Source organism: Scatophagus argus, chromosome 13, assembly GCF_020382885.2.
Source record: "Scatophagus argus isolate fScaArg1 chromosome 13, fScaArg1.pri, whole genome shotgun sequence".
NCBI lineage: Eukaryota > Metazoa > Chordata > Actinopteri > Scatophagidae > Scatophagus > Scatophagus argus.
The window spans coordinates 15,782,022-15,801,854 of NC_058505.1; the positions used below are offsets into that span (position 1 = coordinate 15,782,022).

Below are 19,833 nucleotides of genomic sequence, written 5' to 3' on the forward strand. Positions count from 1 at the left end.
CATTTGTTCAGTTATTTTGCATATGTGCATGTGTTCCTATCTGTCCTCGGCCCACAGCATTCAAAGTCCGAATGCTGCAACTGTTTTTCCTATGAATGTGATACTCTTTTCAGATGCCCCGCTTGTCTGTATTGTCGGGTCTCAGGGGGGCTCATCTGGTGTTTTTGTTTCCCAGGGAGTCGCTAGAGAGAACGCGCCTCAAGTTCTCCCTCCAGGGGGGAAAGGTCACAGCCCTCTGTCTCCAGGAGGGGGAGCAGGTGTGGGCCCTCAACATTAAAAGGGCTCTTCTGAGCATGCTCCAGACATCCCACATGGTCTCCAAACAGGAATTAGAAAAGGAGGTGAGGGTTGATGAGGGTTCTACAAAATACATGCCCGGTTTGCAAAATCTGTAGGTACAAGAGGTCCTCAGTCTTTGTGGAGATTTCCATATGAAACAAGTTCAAAACAGAAACAACTTCTTCCTCTAGTCTGACAGATGCCTTTCCACTCCTGCTATAAACAATAACCGTCACTAACATCATCTTGCCAAAATATAGTGCATTCACAGAGTGATTAACTGACTATCCTTTAATGCCTCTTTCTCAGACTGATGTGTATGGGACATGCACCAGCAGGTATGAGAAGCGAGGACCTGTACTGCTGAAGAGCAGGGACATAAACCAGTGCCAACAGTCCAGACTGGCAAACTTCTGGCCCCATTCGGTATCTTTAACTGAAGACACAGTGAGTTTACCTTTATTCTTTTTCTAGTTAAAATGTTTGGAAATGTACTTTTCTGGGGGTTTTGGGTATTTCATATACACCGTAAAACAGTCGTTAGACACAGAGGGCTATCACTGGCAGTCAGACTACATAGGCAAATTGCAGGACTATCAGATCCTTTGTTTTGATTAGTTTCACTTAGTTACACCCACTGAGGTATATATATTTGTTTCCCACCAAACAGTTTTTCAGAACTGATGAAGCTGCTTGGATTAGCAGTGAAACGTCTTCAAGTCAATCCTCACAAGTCCAGACGCCTTGCTTTAATTATTTGGGTGGATATGACCTGGATGACTGAGAATCTCCACAGACACCATGAAATATTATACCAAAAAGGAGGTTTGAAATGTCATTTAGATCACCATTTTGGCAAATGAATAGAAAAATTCAAGTAATTAAACTCAGGACTTTCCAGCAATTGCCCCGGTGGTGGACTTTACCTTTAGATTCTTTTCCCTCTGGTGTATGGGTTGAGAAAAGCGGAAGTTGAAAATGGGTGTTGTCACTTGAGCTTTCCACAACACTGAGTTAGAAGATGTCCTTTTTAGCCCATTGTTATAACCATTACAACGGTATTTTAGTTCAACAGTTGCATTTGATTCATACTTTTATGACAGGATGTTTGTTTCTTGTGTTTTTTTTTTTTGGTAGTCAGTGCAGTCAGAGCTGCACTGTGTGCAGAGGCATGGATCTACAGTGATGCAAGAGGTCAACTGTACAGAAGCCGTTTCCATGGCATGGTCCAGGACTGCAGGGCTGGTGAAGACCCAAACAGTGTCTACCCTGGTCCTGCTCAGAGCCCAGCCAGGGACTCCTTTCGGCATGGGTCAGGAGTAATATTAAGATTTTTACACTTGTTCTTAGCAACCATATTGTTTTGCAGACATACGTCCTGACATTGTTCTCCTCAATGCTCATGCAGATTCTTTAGGTGATGGTGTGCTAACTGACCTGCAGTTTGAAGATGAGGGAACTGCAAGGCCAGGAAGAGCCAGAGCGTCATCACCTCAACAAGCCAGTCAAACTGTCAGGAGGTTATGTAGCCTCAACTCAGACCCACAACTGGTAGGTTTCACCAGGTTCCAGTCAGCTTTTAGCTTTATTCATCTGTAAGGAACACTTAGTGCATGTTTCAGTTAACTGCCTTACACTTTAGGTGCTGCAATACCTATTAAGTATCAATGAATCTGAATCACTTTTAAGTAGCCCGTACTGTCAGACCACTGTTGGCTCATTTGTAAATTGTGGCTTGACTTCCCCTGAGACTTTGCTGTGTATGAGCCAATTATTTTAATGTGTTGCATACAGAGGAGGTCTGTCAAACCTAATTTGGCAACCTTCTTCATAGTCTGTTTACATGGGAAGTGTTTAAAAGAGGTTGTCAGACCCAGACTCCGACACTGTCTGTGATACAGTTTCTGTGTTGGAATCAGGTGATTATGGGATGAAAAATGTGTTCACGGTTATGCACGAGGCAATTGGTCCTGTGCAGCAGTAGTTTTGATTTTATCTCTTCTTAGGTTTCACAGGAATTCCTTCAACTGGCTTTCCAGCTGAGAGATCTGACTCTCTCTCAACTTGAGACACTTTGGCAAGAAGCATCTTTCAAGTGCCGCAATGACTGGTCAGTATTTCCTAGGTGTTTTATAATGGGTTGTCTTTTGGATAGTCCTCCACTTCTTTATCAGTGTCTCCACATGACTGTTTCAGCTGCATATTTCCACATTCATGCGTTATGGCTAATATCGCATCTTGTGCTTAGCTACCAGCTTGTTGAATTAAAGCTGAAAGGACTCTTGTTTATGGGTACTAATAAGAAAAATACACACAGCCTCTGGCCAAGTCCGCGAGAAAACAAAGGACAGTCTGTGTTGGACAGTGACCAGCTTAATCAGACACTGCCCTGAGATACAGATGATCTAACATGCCAGAGCAGTACATGGTCCTCTCCTTAGTCCTTAGTAGTGTTTACTATAGAATTTAGCAAATATGCCTGGTAGACATAGTAGACATTTTGACTTGTAAAACAAATATGCAACTAAAAGCATAATTGACAATCCAAATTAGGTCCTTCACATTAATCACTCTGATTCATTGCATGGCTCACAGGCACACCTAAATGGGATGGAGGTAATAATAAGGAAATAGTGCAACATTCTGAGGAGACTGATAACCACTCTCTTGTCTGTGTGCTAATATGAAGCTACAGCTAGCAGGTGATTAGATACTAATGTTTACCAACTGTTCTAACAGGCAGCCTTTGTTGGATGCATTGCCAGCCTGTGGATCTGAAAACTGTACTGTATTACTGACTAACCTAATGAAGAGCAAAGAGCTGGACGAGGAGCAGGCTCATGCTTTTCTCACCACCATAGCCCTCATCCCTCATCCATCGCCACAAATCATCGACTCCATCAATGTAGGAACCTCTGGCAGGCATTAAAAATGATCAAAACTCTTATCAAAGCTGTTTTTTGTATTCACTCATGATAAATATTGGTGAAATTAATGTCAACAGAGACATCACATTGAAATGTCTAAGATAAGTAGCCCCTGCATCCATCTATACAAATACACATCCTAATCCTATCTTATAGCATGTCCTGTAACTCTGCTGTTTGTTTTAGGTTCTAGTGGAGGTCCCAGAGGTGCAGTCCAAGGCACTGTTAGCTGGATCATCTTTGGTCTATCAGTTGTGCCAAAGGTCACAAGCCTCTTGCAGCGAACTTCCTCAGGTACAGACCTTCATACAAAAACTTGAGGAAACCCTGAAGGAGGGCTTTGAAAGAGAACAACCCACTCACAAGCGTACAGTAGGTTCACTTCATATTATGTACTCTGAACCTGGTGATTTGATGTAAACATGTCTTTATACATCAACAGTGCCTAATATGCATCTATTTTTTTCTCCAGCTTTTTCATGCACTGAAATCAGTTGGAAACACTGGTCTCTCTGCCCCAGTCTTTATTCCTCTGCTAAACCGCTTCATGCTTACCCACTCAACTGCGCTGGAGCTGAGACTTGCAGCCATCCATGCCTTCAGACGCTTTCCTTGCTCAGCAGATGTGAGACGATTCTGAAACTAATACTAAAGTCAATACTCTTCATATTGAAGAAGCTCATTTTCTATATGACGTGTTAATTGATTCATGATGAGTTGAGGTCGAGGTGAAGAGGTGAGCAGCAGTCTAACATCAGTTACTGACAGCAGTTTCCTTCCTTCAGAGGTCTGTGCTGTTGCAGCTGTACCGCTCCTCCCAGGAGGATCCTGAGGTCAGAATCACTGCATACCAGCAGCTCATGCGTTGCCCTGATCAGGACGTGTTTGAAGTGGTGAAGACGACGCTAAGGAACGAGACCTCCAGCCAAGGTCTGAATGAATAACAGCTTCTCTCAGTGAGAATGTTTAGTAGTTTACATTACTGGTGAACTAAGTAAGTCCTCTGCTGGTTATGATCATGTTAGTCAAACTACTCAACTCAAACGCAAGGTCTCAAACTCTTAATTGCATCCACTTTTATATATGAGTTGTCATTACAATGTGGTGTGCCTCAGGGGTCCATTCTGGTGCCGCTTTAATTTGTCATTTATACAACTGATTTACTGAATTCGTTCAACATGTTTTCTTCTGTGATGTTTGCAGAGGACACTATGCTGATCCTGCCACACACCATGCATATTACAAAATCTAGCTTCATTATTTTCACTGGGAAAAGGGCACATTGTTTAAACTCATTAAAGATCTCACTTGAGAAGATTAATATTGCTTTTTTGAGATTCCTTTTTTTCTTATCTTGTTCATCTTCTTGTTCTGTTTGAACTTCTCTAGTGGGCTCATATGTGTGGAGTCACCTGACTAATGTCCTGCGGAGCGAGGACCCCATGAAACAGGCCCTAATCGAGTCACTGCCTGATGATATAATTAGCCGAGACTTTGAGGCAGAGTTTTTGAAATACTCCTCCTTTTCAGACTACACTGTTTCTTCAGGTACTGATGACTTTACTTACCTTCACCTAAAGTACAATAGAAATCAGGTCTAAATTTTCCGTTATTATTAAACACTGTACATGCACATCAAGTGGAGACAAACTGGATCATTTGGATACATTTGATCACACAAATAGTTGGTGTTTAAATGTGCAGCATGTGTACACATATCCTTTTTTTTATTCCATTTTTTGTTTGTTTCAGCAATGGGACTTACAAATGTGGAAACATCTTTGATTTTTTCTCCCAAATCGTTTCTACCAAGATCTGCTACTGCCAACCTGACAATGTATTTTCATGGTAGAGCCCACAACCTTCTGGAAGTGAGTTTCAAATCCATTTGATTTCTATTGCTGTATATCCCATATTAGATACTTACAAAATTATGCTGCATGTCACATGTCATTGTATTTTCCGACTAAGGTGGACCTTCACGTTGAAAATGCTGAACCACTTTTGAAGAACCTTTTTGGTCACCAGACCCACAACTCTGATGGAGAGTCTGTAGCTCAAAGTCAAAAACATGTGCAGGCCAAAGAGGTCAGGAGGACAAGAAGAAAAACAGATGAAGGCCACAGAGGAGAAAAAGAAATGTGTTTATCGAGTACCAACAGCTATCTGGACCAGGCCAGGGCCATGGTGAGCTCATTGGGATTGTTTAAAGGCAGTCACCTCTACTGGCATCTTTGGGGAGTAGTTTGGACAGCAGGTTTAACATGTCATCTTGGCAATATGGGATAAAATCAGACAATGACTGGCACTGTTGTACAACACATGGACTAGTAGCCATTTACACTGCATTTTAGATTTTAGACCACCACCAATGTACTGTTGGTGCATTTGTAAAATACTGATATTGCATAAGGTAAACCCAGATTAGGGCTGGGTTTTCTATTTTCTTACCTAAAATGTTAAGAATGAAGCAGAATGGCAAAGAATTACATTTCAGTTTCCCAGAGCCCAGATTGAAATTCAGCTAGACCAGGAAACCTTAAACCATATCAACCATTTTGTATTTTTGTTTGAAAAATACCATGTACTAAATTTTCTGCTTGTCAAGTAGCTGATTAATTGATTTAATATTTAAACTCTCTCTATATATTACCAGCATTTGATGCAACATAGAGTGAAATACACAGAGATAAAACAATTGCTAACATAAAATGAAATTTACCATACAAGAAAGATTTTTAAAATTTAAGGTGAAAGAATAACTTTTTTTTCATAACTTTTAATACTTTGGAAATGTTATGGTTGGTATAAAGTTGGAACATTTACTGCATGATTTGCTAAGATAATATAGCTGCACTTTTATACTTTCAGTGACTGATAAGAGTAACATAAGAGGAAGTGAGACAAGCATTTTGGATTTTTTGACAAATGTGAAAAGTCATTTCTGAGGTTGTGGTCAAGAATTATAAAAGCATCAGCACATTTTTACATCCTATTGCATGCTCAGAAACATGTATGTAGAAATGGAAATACATTTAAGAAAATGTATACATTAGCAAAATATAATTACTTAATTATCAAATAAATGCATTTTTATTGGTAATAAGATTTGTGTAATTCAGTAATCTCATGTAGTGATAATTACAGTCATTTTTTTGCCAGTTATTTGGGAGCAGGAGTACACAGGTGAACAGGCCCAAGTGTTGGGTTGGCGTCAAAGTGTTTGGCAATGAGCTCAACGTGTTCACATGTGAAGACCTCTACAGTCAAATCAACCAGCTGTCGCTGAGCGTGGCAGGACTCGCCGTCAAACTGCTCAAGGTATACTGTCACTCTGACCGTCTGCTGTCTGATTAACCCCCTCACATCTTCATAAACGCTTCTGTTTTCAGTCTGGCTTCCTTCCTCTTTGTCCTCCAGGGTCATGAGGTTCAGCTGAACCACAGGGCCGTGCTGATGACAGAGGAGCTGGTTTTGCCCTCTCTGTCTGGTTTGCCCGTTAAACTGGGTATCAACATGACTGCCTTTTTTTCACTGCGTCTGAAAGGCAACATAAACTACAGGGATACTTCTCACTTCTCCCTGACTGGATACATCAAACCCAAGTACTTTCACATTACCACACATAACAGGGTTAAACCTTAGACTTTTGCTCACAAATTGTGTGCTGTAGAGTGTAATGGGTGTCTTTCCTCTCAGTGCACATGTGGGCCTGTCTGCAAGGATGGGGGTTGACGGTGCCTTGGGTCAGGCTGCAGTAAACTGGGTCTCTGAGCTGAGGAGCTCCACCAGTCTGGACGGTAGTGTTCAGCTGCAGGAGGGGCAGGATCTCAGGGTCACACTTAACACACCAGAAGATGTCATGGACATCATCTCTGTCAAGTAAGTGTCTCAAACATCTGAAACATCCATCCATCGATCCATTTTCTATACCGCTTATCTGTCAGGGTCGCGGGGGGCCTGGGGCCTATCCTCTCTACGGGCGAGAGGCGAGGTACACCCTGGACTGGTCGCCAGTCAATCGCAGGGCCAACACACAAAGACACACACTCTCACACTCACACCTAGGGACAATGTAGAGTAGCCAATTAACCTAATGTGCATGTTTTTGGTATTGTGGGAGGAAACCGGAGTACCCGGAGAAAACCCACGCAGGCACAGGGAGAACATGCAAACTCCACATAGAAGGGCCCAGACCGGGATTCGAACCTGCACCTGCAGTGCTAACTACTGCACCACCGTGCCGCCCCATCTGAAACATCTCTCAATAAATCTGTTGTATTAAGAAGACTAACATGCATGTTCAGAAATTTGTTTAAATTACTGTGCTTAATTAAGTCAAAGTCCTTCACTTATTTCAAGAATGAAGAGAGGGTTTAAATGTATCGTCACAAACAATAAATAAATAAAAGTTGGAGAGATGCATTTTTGTATATTTTAGTCTTTTTGCTACAGATTATGGAGACTGATTAACTACATTACCAGTCAAAACTTGTAGACATTATATATATTGTTTATGATCATGTTGAAGAGTACTTAAATTAATCTGCCTCTTGAAAACTCTTTGGTTGTGTTTTTAGGCCCTATATTCATATAACACTGTACACTTGAATAATTTTCACAAATTTTGCTTAACTTCCACACATATTTTTCTATTCACCAGCTCCAGAGTGTTTCAGCTCAGTGGAGACCATACAGAAGAGTTAAAGGGCCCGAAGAGTCGAGTCCAGAAGACCACCTGCACACCAAAGACATGTAAGTCCTCATATGCTGTGTATGGCCGTTATACGTGACAGACCAAGGATGTTGGACTGTTGCAGCAGACTGAGAGCTAAAAATGCACTCTTTTGATTTGCTGCAGACTGTTAACCTTTGTGTTTTACTTGTGTTTGGTTTTATTTTGAAACCAGGTAATTATGTTTTTATCATCATTAATATCATCAAAACATTTATCTCAAAGTCAGCTGTGTTTGATTGACTGATTGACTGACTTTCTGTGATGGTCACATTATATTACTACATTATATTCAATTATTATTAAATCATTAATCTGTTTCCTTGCAGGGTCCAAGATGGTTGGGTGGCAGCTGTGCTCCAACGCCTCTTACCCATTTGCTGGCACAGGTGTTTCTCTTCCCCCTGTGGGACCAGCTCACCTCTCCCTGAGGCTGCTGAAACTGGACAGAGGCCTTCATTACTACCTGCTGGAGGCTGCCTACTCACTGCACGCTCAGGTGCAAGTCATACAAAGATCAAGTTTCATCTGTGAGATGATTCTCTCTTTGTGCTTAGTGTTTCCTTGTGAGGTCTACACGGCCATAACCATGATATAAATGATCTTAAAGGCTTTAAAAAGTAGGACTGTAGACTCCGGTGCGTGATGTTTTTTAGTCTAGTCTCATAGTGGCTAACAGCTTAAGATATCTCAACTTATTTTTAAGAGAGGCACTTGGATCCCCAGAGAGGCCTCCATCCATCTCCTGCTAGCCACACCTCAGTCCTCCATCCCAAGGGACATGTCTGTGGACCTGGCCTTTAACCGTCACAGGCTGCTGCTAAAGATCACCCACCCTCTGAAAACCATCCAGATACAAGGTTTGTCACAGAGGAACACCAAAACAAAAAACTTTTAACTTAAGGGTTTAGCACTGAAAATGTGCTGTTTTCTCAGGGCAACTTGAAGAAGGGAGGAATGTAAAGTCAGGGAAGCTGGAGCTTTTGATTGATGGTGTTCATTATTATATCCTGGTAAGTATTGAGATTATTGGTAATTTCTTTTTGTTGGACAGCTTTCTGTAAATGATTTTCCAGTCCAGTCATAGAAGATGTTTCTCATCTACAGGGTTTGGTTGACACTCAGACCCTCCTTTCTGAGCAGAGAACACGCTATCACCTTGAGGCCAAAATGGCCCCTGAAGGACATCCCATGATCCTCTCTGCTAATGTTACTCGTGAACTGGGCAGGAAGACAAGCCTCTCTGCCACTGTGAAGAATGTGTTCAGAGAAACTGCAGCACTGTCAGGTATTCAACTAGATAATATGCATTTATTTATTCTGTATAAACACTATTTTACATTCAGCATTTCAATTTTCCCACATCAGTGGGGCTGGAGCGCAGACGGGAAGGCAGTAATAGGCAGTACTCTGTGGAGGCCGAGCTCTTGTTACCTGGTGTTGTTGGTACCAGGATGCTGGGACTGATGGAGCAGAAGGGCTCACTGTGGAGCTCCGCGCTCAGGCTCAAATATGGTCTGGGAAGTAAGTGTTACTATGTTGATCAAAGTTGCCATTTAGTGCCCCAAACTAGCAAATTAGCAAATATCTCATCTTCTGGGAGATGTAGTTGACAAATGCTGAGTTTTATTGTCATCAGTTACTCTTAACCTTTGACCCCACCCACACACACACACACACACACACAGGTGATGCCCGGCACCTTCATCAGGAGTGCTACACGTCTCAGAGGCTACGAAGTGAGAGGGACTCAAATCTCACATATATTATGAGAGCAGATCACGAATTCTACTGCTCCAACACTGCTCCTATCAATCACAAGGTAACTGGAGACATGAACCCACAGGATGACACAGAAGTCTGTTACTGTTGTTTTGTGTGCTTATGTTGCTGATTCTCAGCTTTTGAGACTGCAGTTTCTCAAAGTCCTCTCTATGCTTTAAGAGCTCGATGGTTTCTCTGTGTGTCCGCAGATCCACCTGAGGCATGAGGAAAGCCCCAGCCACATTAAATCGACCTTGGACATGAGCTACGGCAAACACTGGGATGAGATCAATAACAAACGCACACTTCTTCTGAGCCAGTCCTTTAGAAACCAGTCCTCACAAAATCACACCAGCTACACACTGGAGGTAAACAGAAATGCATCTGTTATAGTCCTTCCTGGCTCCAATTACTGTTTTTAATGTTTTTATTTCTGACACAGGCATTTATAAATCTCTTGCCTGTTGTGAGATAATCCCTGTATTTACATACGAATGAAATACATTTGCTCTTTGCCCAAACTTAAATAACATATTCCCTCTCATGTTATTCCAGTTCAACCTGCAAGTGCCAGAGAAGAATTTAAACTACAGGACTCAGCTCCTGCACTCTCATGTGAGACAGCTCGGGTCTGAGAGCAGCACACACCTCAAAGTCAACTACAACAACCTGATGCCGCTGGTGGCTGGATTACACTGGAAAAGCCCCCCCGAAGACACCCTGCAGAAAAAATGGGAAGGTAAAAGGAGTTTTAAATCCCAACACATGTTGGTTTGAATCACTCATGTGAAGCTGTTATCGGAGTCCATACCTGCAGTCAGATACTCAGCATCATGTCTCTCTTATTATCCTGCAGGCACATTTAACATGGACACACCGTGGCAGTACATCTACACTACACATGAACTGAGCCAGCACCAGCGCCAAACATTTCAGCTCACCTCAGAGCTGACGGCCAGCAAGTGGCTGACCATTCGCAACCTTCTCTTGGAGGGTTTCTATAGGGACAGGGGCAGGGAGAAGGAGGCCCGTCTGAAGCTCTACACACCAGCTGTCACCTACATCCAAGTAAGGAGAGGCGAGGCTCTTCCATCTGAGCATTTAATGGATCAAATCACTGAGAACACCAGGCAAATCCGTGTTAAAATTAAATAATTATCTAGTGAAACACATATTTTGTGACAGTTTGAACTATATATTTTGTACTACAACATTTTTACATGCGCATGCCTTCTGGCCTCCCACCTCTCTGCATCCCCAGACAGGAGGGTGGGGCATTGTGGGGAAGAGGAGTGTGAAGGGTTCCGCCTCAGTAGTCTCTTTATGGACCCCACCTTTAAGAGGAGACATCTCTCTGGAAGCCTCCAAATTCAGTCACATGCTGCAGATGGCTTCCACCTACGGCAAGCACAACGTGAGCCTCGTTGCTGCCCTGAACGCTGCGGATAAGGTGGGGACAGTGGGCAGTGTCTGTGGGATGTTTGTGTTAAGTTAAATGCTTTTAGCATGTTATAGAATGACTATCTGTTCACCTCTTCAAGAATCTGAAAAAGAAGCAAGCGATGCTGAAGATGACGCTCTCGAAGCCGAAGAGCCCATCCACAGAGCTGGAGTTCCAGGGAGTCGTAGAGGAGCTCAGGAAGGACAAAAAGATATACCAGAAAACAGCAGTGCTGCAGTTCAGGTGTGTGCCCCAGTCTGAATCACTTGTTATTGGAAACAAAAAAACTATGGCAAAAGAAGGTTACTGACTTTAACAGCAACACCATATCACACAGACAGCCGTTCCAGACCTTTCCTAAGACCCTCCTCCTGCAGGAGACTTTCACTGTCGACACCCTAAAAGGCCTCTACATCCTGGAGTCGAAAGCTGATTTCCATGGCAACAGAGAGGTCATCCACACCCTCACCCTTGGCTACCGACCACCGAACCCTTTTGTAAGTTTAGCATAAGCTGATTTAAATAGAAAGCAATGGGATGTTTACCAGGTTATTGATTTTTTCTTATTTAGGTTTGTTCTGCACTGATCCATCCTTTCAGCTCTGACATCATTCCGTCCGACTCAGAAATCTGTGTGGCCATAACCAACAACCAGGTAAACTGCCAGTCTCATTAACACATATCTGAGTGGATCCATCATCGCAAGATCATTTTTCGAATTCATTTTTTTCCATGTATTTTTTAACTGTAGTGCTCCTTATCTACCTAGATTGTTTGATGTGAGATGTCTGCCTTCTCTCAAATATATTGCAAAAATATATTTGAAAAACTCAACATCAGTGTGTCTTTGTGTGGCACATTATCTAACTCCTGATAATAGGATAATCTAGGGAAATAATAATACTCCTTTTCAGACCCAGAAAGACATACAAGGGAGGTTACGTATCGGTAGCAAGGAGAGACTGGCTTTCTTTGGACAAGTTCAGTTGAACCCTTTGCACTCAAGTAACCAAGCGATAAAAGTTAAAGCCAACTTCACCCATCAGCTCGAGGTAAACCGACCTCTTTATGTTTTATCACTATTTATTTTTATTTTTAATAGCAGTTGCCAGCTGATATAATATTTCCACTAATGTGGGGTGCTGATTTGTGTGATATATGGTGATTGCAGCTTTGCAGTGTAATAAGAGTTGTGAGTCAACCTCAAAGAGTGTACAGTATAGTTTACAGTAGAAAAGGCCAAACTTGTGACCAGTTCACTGTTATTACTGTCACAGCTGCAGCTCCCCTCCTCTGCCGTGGTGGAGGGAAATGTATGTTGGAACCCCAAAAACAACACTGACTTTGATTATCAGGCCAGAGGGAAACTGAGAGTAGAGCGACAGGAGTGCCGAGTGAGTAAAACCACTTCAACATTTTAATTATTGTTTTATTTATTTATTTTTTTAATCAGCATCATTTCTGTCAATTTATGGTGCCAATTTGTTGTTTTCTTTTTAGCTCTCTGTACAGCTCAATGGAACATCAGGCAAAGTTGATCTTTATTCCTCTCTAAGTCATCCCTTCAAATCAAAGATTCCCAAAACATTAGAGGTGGGCAGCATCTGTAGTGTGTAAAATAATCTCATTCAGTAGCACTAAAAAGATCCTTAAGTTTTTGAAGTCTACTTATGGAACACATTTCAAATAATAAAACTTTCTGGCTTTTATCATCTGAGCTGCCTTTTCATTTTGTTGTTTTGATCTTGTTAAGGTAAAGGCCACTGCAGACATTTGTTCAGTGGCTGGTAAGGGAAGTAGCTCAGTACATGTGAGGGCTGATGGGAAGGACAGGGTGAAGCTGGACGCCCTGATGTCCCACTACTTCCAGAGGGGAGACAGAGCTGTGGGACTGAAGGTGAACATGTCCCAGAGCCTGCTGCCTGCTGCTACTGACTTACATGTAGACGTGGCTGCCAACATGTCCTCAGACAGGTGTGTACCTCACCTGTATTTTGACATTGGCTGAGCAGTGTAAATTCGTCATTATATAGCGGCAATCACATATCTAAGAAACAATATTGCCTGTCTCACGTTTGAACTCATTGCATTGCCGTGTTCCTCCTGCATCCTCCAGTGTGTCTCTACATGGATCCTATAAACAGGGGCATGAGGCTGTGCTTGCCCAAGTCAAAGGGTCCCTAAAAAGGACCCAAGGTCTGCAGCTGGTTGTGTCTGGGGACCTGAGACACTCCATGGCCAACCTTGCTATTTTACCTCCTGTTCTGGGGTTGGATGGTGCACTAGGACAGTCTGACACGCTCATTGAAGGTAGAGATTCATTCGAAAATACTAATTATAGTAAATGAATGTTACACGATTGCACATTAGGACATTCGGCCATGTTTACCTGAAAAACATCCTGAGTACTGGGAGTCTTAATGTAATTGTAGGACAGATGAGAGTTAGAGCGATGGACACCTTGTACAGTGTGGAGCTGAGACATCACAAGGATCCTGGAGATTCTTCAGATGGAGAAGATGATGAGCACAGTATGGAAAAGAAATTCCATGTGGCCAGTGATTGGCTGTGTGTTTGGGTGGGGGTGCAGCATTTCTGTGTGAATGTGAGCCACCAACTGGGGGACTGGGGGACAGGTGAGGTCCACATGAGACTATCTCACTCCTTCCGCCAGCTCAATGCTACAGGTAATCATTACTTCAAATACATAACAGATGTTATTTTCTTGCATTATAATCTGCCGTGCTCTCTCAGTCTCTTTGTCTTCTGGATGCAGGTGTACCTGCCAGCAGTAGTGCCCAGATGAGGTGGGCCCAAGATTCCAGTCAGTTGTCAGTCCTGGCAGAGCTGCAGGCTGGACCTGAACATCTAAAAGCTGAGTTTAATGGAAGCAAGACAGGACAGGCTATCTCTCGGTGGGAGTACTCAGCCAGGCTCCAGCAAAAAGTCAAAGCCCTGCTCAAAAGAGGCATATCGAGCTCCATACAAGCCAAAGCACATTATCATGTACAGTACTATCATCTATTTTTCTATATCTCACAAGTTTGTATTTTATTAAGGACATCATATGCATCACTGTGTTATCCTTCTCAGAATTTATACACGTGTCTATTTTTATGTTTTCCTCTCCACTTTTAGTTAGAAACAGAAGGACTGCACACAGGCTTGGTCTTTCACATGGAAGATGAGAGGATGGTTGATGCCCTTTTTAATGTTGGATCAAAAAACAGCACAGCTATATTGGTAATGTCTCTGTGGCAACAGATGAAGTCCCTCCATGGACTCATACCCACCTATTTGCAGGTACATTTTCCATAATTTACATTAGTTAGCAGGTTTGTGACCACGGCTGTAAATGAATATAAAGTTCGTCATTAACTTTTCAGGTGATCTTTACATAGCTGTGGAGCGTTGTTTTTAAATCTTTTTACACTGACTTGTGAGCTAATCATAGGACCTAGATCACTGGAGCAAAAATCTGTAAAGCTGTGTGTCACAGGGGTGCTTTTTGGATTAAAGTCCAAATGGAGGTATGTATAATCTGGACAAATAAAGGCCCAAAGATTGAGCCCTGGGTGTCACCACATGTACTTTCCCCTTGTTCCATCACCAAATAGAAACAATAACACTATAGGACCTAAACTAAAGGCATAGCTAATTTGTTAGCTTTACAGGTGCTGGTATTTTGTGACCTTTTGTTACAGCTAGGCTGGCTGTTTCTCAGTTTTCATTTTTTTATGCTAAACTAAACTAACTGGCTGTTAGCTATAGTTTCATATTTACCATTCAAACATGAGAGTGGTATCAGTTTTGTCATCTAATTTGTGGGAGGAAAAAGAATGTGTGTTTCCCAAAATATTTCTTTAAAGAAGACATATTTCAGTATGTCTAACAGCAGACCATGATCAGTAGCATCAAATAAAGTGCTAAGATTAAAACAGAACAAAAATACTGTTGTTGCTGTTTCATAATACGGGCTCAGATTAGCATCTTGGTGTACCACAGAATTTTATGTGCCTGGTCTACAGTTCAGTAATTCCTCAAAAATTCTTCCATCTACTCCTTCAGTTTTGTCTTTGAAAAACAAACTTTGTCAGCAGGAGGTTTTGTTTTCACAGATGAACTGCACAGGGGACACCACCGCAGACCGAATCTCAGCCCAGTGCAATGGAAATGTGGCAGGTCGCCCTGTGGAGGTACGAGTCTTTCGCTCCTATAGACCACACAGCAGGCTCTGCTACGGCCTGTCACTTGCTCACTTTAGCCTCAGTGCTCAAACTAAAGGCTGCTACAGCTCCAATGGCCAAAAGGAGCTGAGAGGTAACCTCACTCATTCTTCTGTGGTGCTGCTGACATATTTAGGTGTGCCCACTAAATCTGGTTTCAGGTTCGTGCTCCGGCCTGGGCCGCAACGGTGGTCCCTTGGGATGGGGTTGTTTGTCGGCCCCTGGGGAATGGACTTGAATGTGGGACTGAGGCTGGAGAGGCCCAGGCTATATGGCTGGCATGGGCTGCTTGAGTTTGGGACCCGGCTTTTTAAACACAAGGCAGAGATGACAGGCCTGATGAGGTTGGAAAATCGGTGTCACATCTGGGCAAATGCCAGTGTAGCATGGGACTCAGTCTTTTCAACTCTGCTTGTATCTGTCCAGTGTAAAGGTGTGGGGAAGGTGGTGTGGGTGCAGGTTGAGAGAGCTGAGGGAGGTATAACACATAAAACCTCTTTAACTGCACATGGACAAGCAGGGAAAGATGGACTTAAAGGATCTTTAGCTATGGAAAAGGGGCATGATTCCCTTCAGAGCCTCTTTAATGTATTTGTAAGGGACCAAAAGGCTGAATTTGGCTGGACCTTCCAACATCGTTGCGTCTCTCTTGCCTCAATCATGCCACACAGAGTAGACCTCCAGGGGTCAGGTCGGCTCAGTGATACATCCCTCTATGGAAGAGCTCAAGTCTCTTTCAACACCCACTCTGCTCACATCGATATTACTGCTGCCTGGGAGCCGTCCACCTCTGTGAGGGTCACGCTTCAACAAAATCTGGCTGCCACCTCTGTACCACAGGAGGTCACTGTTAGCATGTCGACAACAGCTAGTCAAGCTGATGTGGAGGTGGAAAGTAACGAGTGCTCCATGTTACTCATGGCAAATCAACACAAGGGAGGAGAGGACAGGCGGAACAGCTGGAAAGTTTTCGTCTATCAGCGATGTACCTTACTGAAGGTTAGAGAGGAAACAAGAAAAAGTACCAGGAAACTTGTTTCCCATCAGAAGGAAAGCAAAGAAGCATCGCCATCTTGGGGATGATTCTTGTCTTTCCATTACAGTAAAAGTTGAAATGATAACACTGATGCTGTGTGGAAAAAGTCAAGACCATAGTTGAAAAGAAAGGACCGTTATACCTGCTTAACATCAGAATGTTTGCATGTTCAATTTCGCATTTAAGTTAAAGCGCCACTGTACAGTCTGTACAATTACAGCCTCACAGAACAGCGAGAATGGCAGTAGACTCTTAGTCTTGCTAAACATTAAGATGACATCTTTCACCAAGCCAGCTGTGCTAAACCTTGAATCTGTAAAGCGACCTAACACATTTATCTGCTATGTAGTTCTGCTCACCAGATCCTCTATGTATCAGCTCAAAGTTCAACAATATGAAACATTTTGCACTTAGCGTAAAATGTAATGCAGTGAAGTAGAGACTGTGAATCCTTTCAGCAGTGGTTTGTGTATTTTGTATATTCATGTTAAATCGATGTATTGATGTTATATTAATTGGCACCGTATATGTGTCTGCTTGTACAATTTTATTAAAGGAGAAAAGATTCATTAATATTTCTTTAAAATTTTTCTCCATAGTCTCTCCTGCCGTCACAGACTTCAGCCAACATCTCCATCACCCGTTCTGGCTGCTCCACATATCTCAGCACCATTCTGCAGGCTGAGGGGCAACAAAAGGCCAACTTCAGTCTGCATTTAAATTGTCATCCCCTCCTTAATCTGAAAGTATCTGTACAGCATTCTATAAACGCAGTACAGATGCTGGGATTTCCTAACCGTGGAGCAATAATCTTGAATGTTTCAACTGAACATCTGCCTGGTGTGGACATTGGCTTGGAGTTGGGATGTTGTTATTTCAGGGGTAACTGGGGTAAAACCAAGGGTTCACAGAGAGAGGAGGAACAGTCTTCCTACATTGTGAATGTGACTAACTACTGTCCTGCTCTACAAGTAAGAAAATCTATTATTCTATCTTTGTACTATTTGGTATCAAACCTCAAATAAATTAATGTGTTTTAGTTGTGAATATTACTCTTACCTCTAGCTGTTGCAACACATTGTAATTTTTTTATGCTGTTTCCAGTCCATTATTGGGTCAATCTATAGCTCATTTATCAAAGCAGCCAAGCAGTGCGACAGAAAAGATGATACAGCCTCAAGGCCAGATTACTATCACCTTTTTCTAACAAGCTTCCTATGGAGAGAAACATAGTTTCTCCTTCCACCAGTCGGGAGCATAAACATTTTGAAATGTATGGAATGACGTCATTAAATAAGTCTGAATCAGCAATTTTCAAGCTAGGCTTCTAACATCAGTTTTGTTAACAGCTCGAACACTTCTGTAAAATGAATGTAATTATCAGTTACGAGTAAGTAAACTGAATCTCTCAACACCAGTCAATACCCTCCATGTATGTCTCTGCCATAGGGAACCGTCTTCCCAGTGTCCCTCGTACTTCAGGGCCTCCTGTCTGTTGTCCCCTGCCAGCTGGCCATGACCTCCTCTCTCAGTGCACACAACCAGCACCTCTCTTTGGAGCTGGGTCAGTCATGCAAGCCTCTGCATCTTTCTGGGACCCTCACACACTCCTTCCACGGGCTGAGGAGCCATGGTGTACCTGAGATGATCACCTTAGAAGCCACTGCTCCTGGAGGCCCCGAGCAGGCTGGGGCCCTTTTCATTAAAGCTGGGACATGTTCCATTAGAGCCAATAGGTTCATAGAGACCAAAGGAGGGACACAGTGGCTCTGGGCTCTGGAGTCAAAATGCCCAATATTACAGGTACAGGAGGTTTCTGTGGGTGATTATTAGACCTTGTTTTTCATGTAGCTGAAAGCTGTGTTAAACTGTGTAAACTTTTCAGAAAGATGTTGTGTACCGTTTAGCTCTAAAACAAAGAGGTTATGATGTGTCCATTTTGTGCTCACAAAATTCAGATCAAATTGTAAAGTTAAGCATTCACTTAAAAAATGTTCAGAAGCATATTTTAGTGTTCTGTTTAGCTACAATTTCTTAGCAGACAGCCATGCTGAAAGCAGACATGAGGACAGAGAGGGATTCACATGCACGGCCATCCAGGATGCCATTACGTACTGTAACTTGTGTTACATGGAAAGATGATGTACACACACATATATATATATATATATATACATGCTGCCACTCATCAGTGGCAGCATGACATTGGTGTTCTGTCCATTCCAGGCTCATCTCAATGGCTCTCTGTGGAAAGAACCTCATGGTAACTGGACAGCCACGGTGGAAACTGAACTAGAGGGTAAAAGGGGCTTCCTCAGACTGAATGCAAAGGCCTGGCCAGAGCTGGGTGTGGAGGGCGAGCTCAGTCACAACCTTCCTGCTCTCAAAAATGTACCGCAGCACAGCAGGCTGAGAGTAACCAGTAAGGCTGGAAAACAACGTTATGACACAGAAGCCCTCGTGGAGACAGAGGAGTGTACAGTCAGAGCCAGTGGAGTTGTGATATCACAAAGAGGCCTGCAGGGGTCACTGGTGTATCACAACAACTGTACAATTATTCAGGTAGGGTAAGCACACTGCTGATAATGAATTATTTCATTCATTACTAAAGAAATCTATACAAGTGAACTTCACTAAAGCACATTGTAATCATGTCTGTAGGAGTGGGGTAGTCCTGACAGGATGCACTGCTCTGGATTATTCATTGTCTCCCCAACCTTTTCCCGGTCTCAGGTCACCATGACGATAGATGATACAGAGTTACAGGCATCAGTGGCTCTTAAGAAAACGAAGGTGTGGAAATACATGAAAACATTTGTTACATTTCAACTATCAGTTATTTGCCTTCAGGATGCCTTTAAGATGCAATACAATTTACATTTCCCTTGTGATACATCTAACACAAAGTTGAGCTTTAATTTATCTTATCTAATTTACCACAGAGGATGTGGCACTATGTATCATAATTAAATGCTGCTGTTTCTTCCAGGATAAAAATGAGGGGTCATTTAATCTGAAGCACTCTGTTCCCCTGCTGAAGAAGCTGGGTCTCCCTGCTGATGCTACAGTAATAATAAATTCTGAGAGTCATGACAATGGCTCGTACTGTTACCTGTTGAACAGCAGTGCCGGAAGTCAAAAGGTAGGAGGCAGCAGTGGAAACTGTGGAATGATGAAATGCTCTATCAGACAACGTAAGCCTGAAATCAAGGGCCATGAAATGTACTGTTCTTGTATTTGTAATAAAATCCTAGCTCATAATTTAGCTTTGCTGACAGAAATAAATTCAGACAGACGCACAAAGAAGAATTATGTTTCTATCTGTGTGGTGCTCTGGTACTTTAGTGGATATCAGATGGCAGGCGGCTGTCAGAATGTGCATGTTATTGTTCAGAACTTGTATATCACAACAGCTGCAGTAAATA

At 42.6% G+C, this 19,833-nt stretch overlaps 1 protein-coding gene across 1 annotated transcript; it reads left to right on the forward strand.

Moving 5' to 3' along the window:
- On the forward strand, nucleotides 1-19,830 carry LOC124069425. Its single transcript, XM_046408588.1, has 44 exons — nucleotides 1-341; nucleotides 589-726; nucleotides 1,417-1,591; nucleotides 1,688-1,830; nucleotides 2,286-2,389; nucleotides 3,019-3,184; nucleotides 3,393-3,578; nucleotides 3,679-3,831; nucleotides 3,992-4,136; nucleotides 4,596-4,754; nucleotides 4,959-5,077; nucleotides 5,178-5,393; nucleotides 6,369-6,527; nucleotides 6,627-6,811; nucleotides 6,906-7,088; nucleotides 7,870-7,961; nucleotides 8,271-8,440; nucleotides 8,648-8,801; nucleotides 8,878-8,954; nucleotides 9,049-9,229; nucleotides 9,310-9,465; nucleotides 9,630-9,763; nucleotides 9,915-10,073; nucleotides 10,261-10,444; nucleotides 10,562-10,773; nucleotides 10,967-11,155; nucleotides 11,247-11,389; nucleotides 11,484-11,643; nucleotides 11,718-11,801; nucleotides 12,061-12,198; nucleotides 12,424-12,540; nucleotides 12,647-12,739; nucleotides 12,900-13,120; nucleotides 13,263-13,456; nucleotides 13,579-13,833; nucleotides 13,923-14,152; nucleotides 14,285-14,449; nucleotides 15,265-15,342; nucleotides 17,008-17,379; nucleotides 17,858-18,211; nucleotides 18,635-18,970; nucleotides 19,142-19,201; nucleotides 19,398-19,550; nucleotides 19,822-19,830. The coding sequence occupies exons 1-44, from the start codon at nucleotides 114-116 to the stop codon at nucleotides 19,828-19,830; spliced, it is 7,329 nt and encodes a 2,442-aa protein (XP_046264544.1). The 5' UTR covers nucleotides 1-113.
- Nucleotides 19,831-19,833: the final 3 nt, after the last annotated feature.

What these genes read in the sequence shown, in the direction of transcription:
- LOC124069425 (XM_046408588.1), top strand. Translation starts at nt 114, where the DNA reads ATGCCCCGCTTGTCTGTATTGTCGGGTCTCAGGGGGGCTCATCTGGTG. An exon ending in GAACGAGACCTCCAGCCAAG is followed by an intron (nt 4,137 to 4,595) that starts GTCTGAATGAAT and finishes GAACTTCTCTAG; the next exon opens with TGGGCTCATATGTGTGGAGT. An exon ending in CAAAATGCCCAATATTACAG is followed by an intron (nt 18,212 to 18,634) that starts GTACAGGAGGTT and finishes TGTCCATTCCAG; the next exon opens with GCTCATCTCAATGGCTCTCT.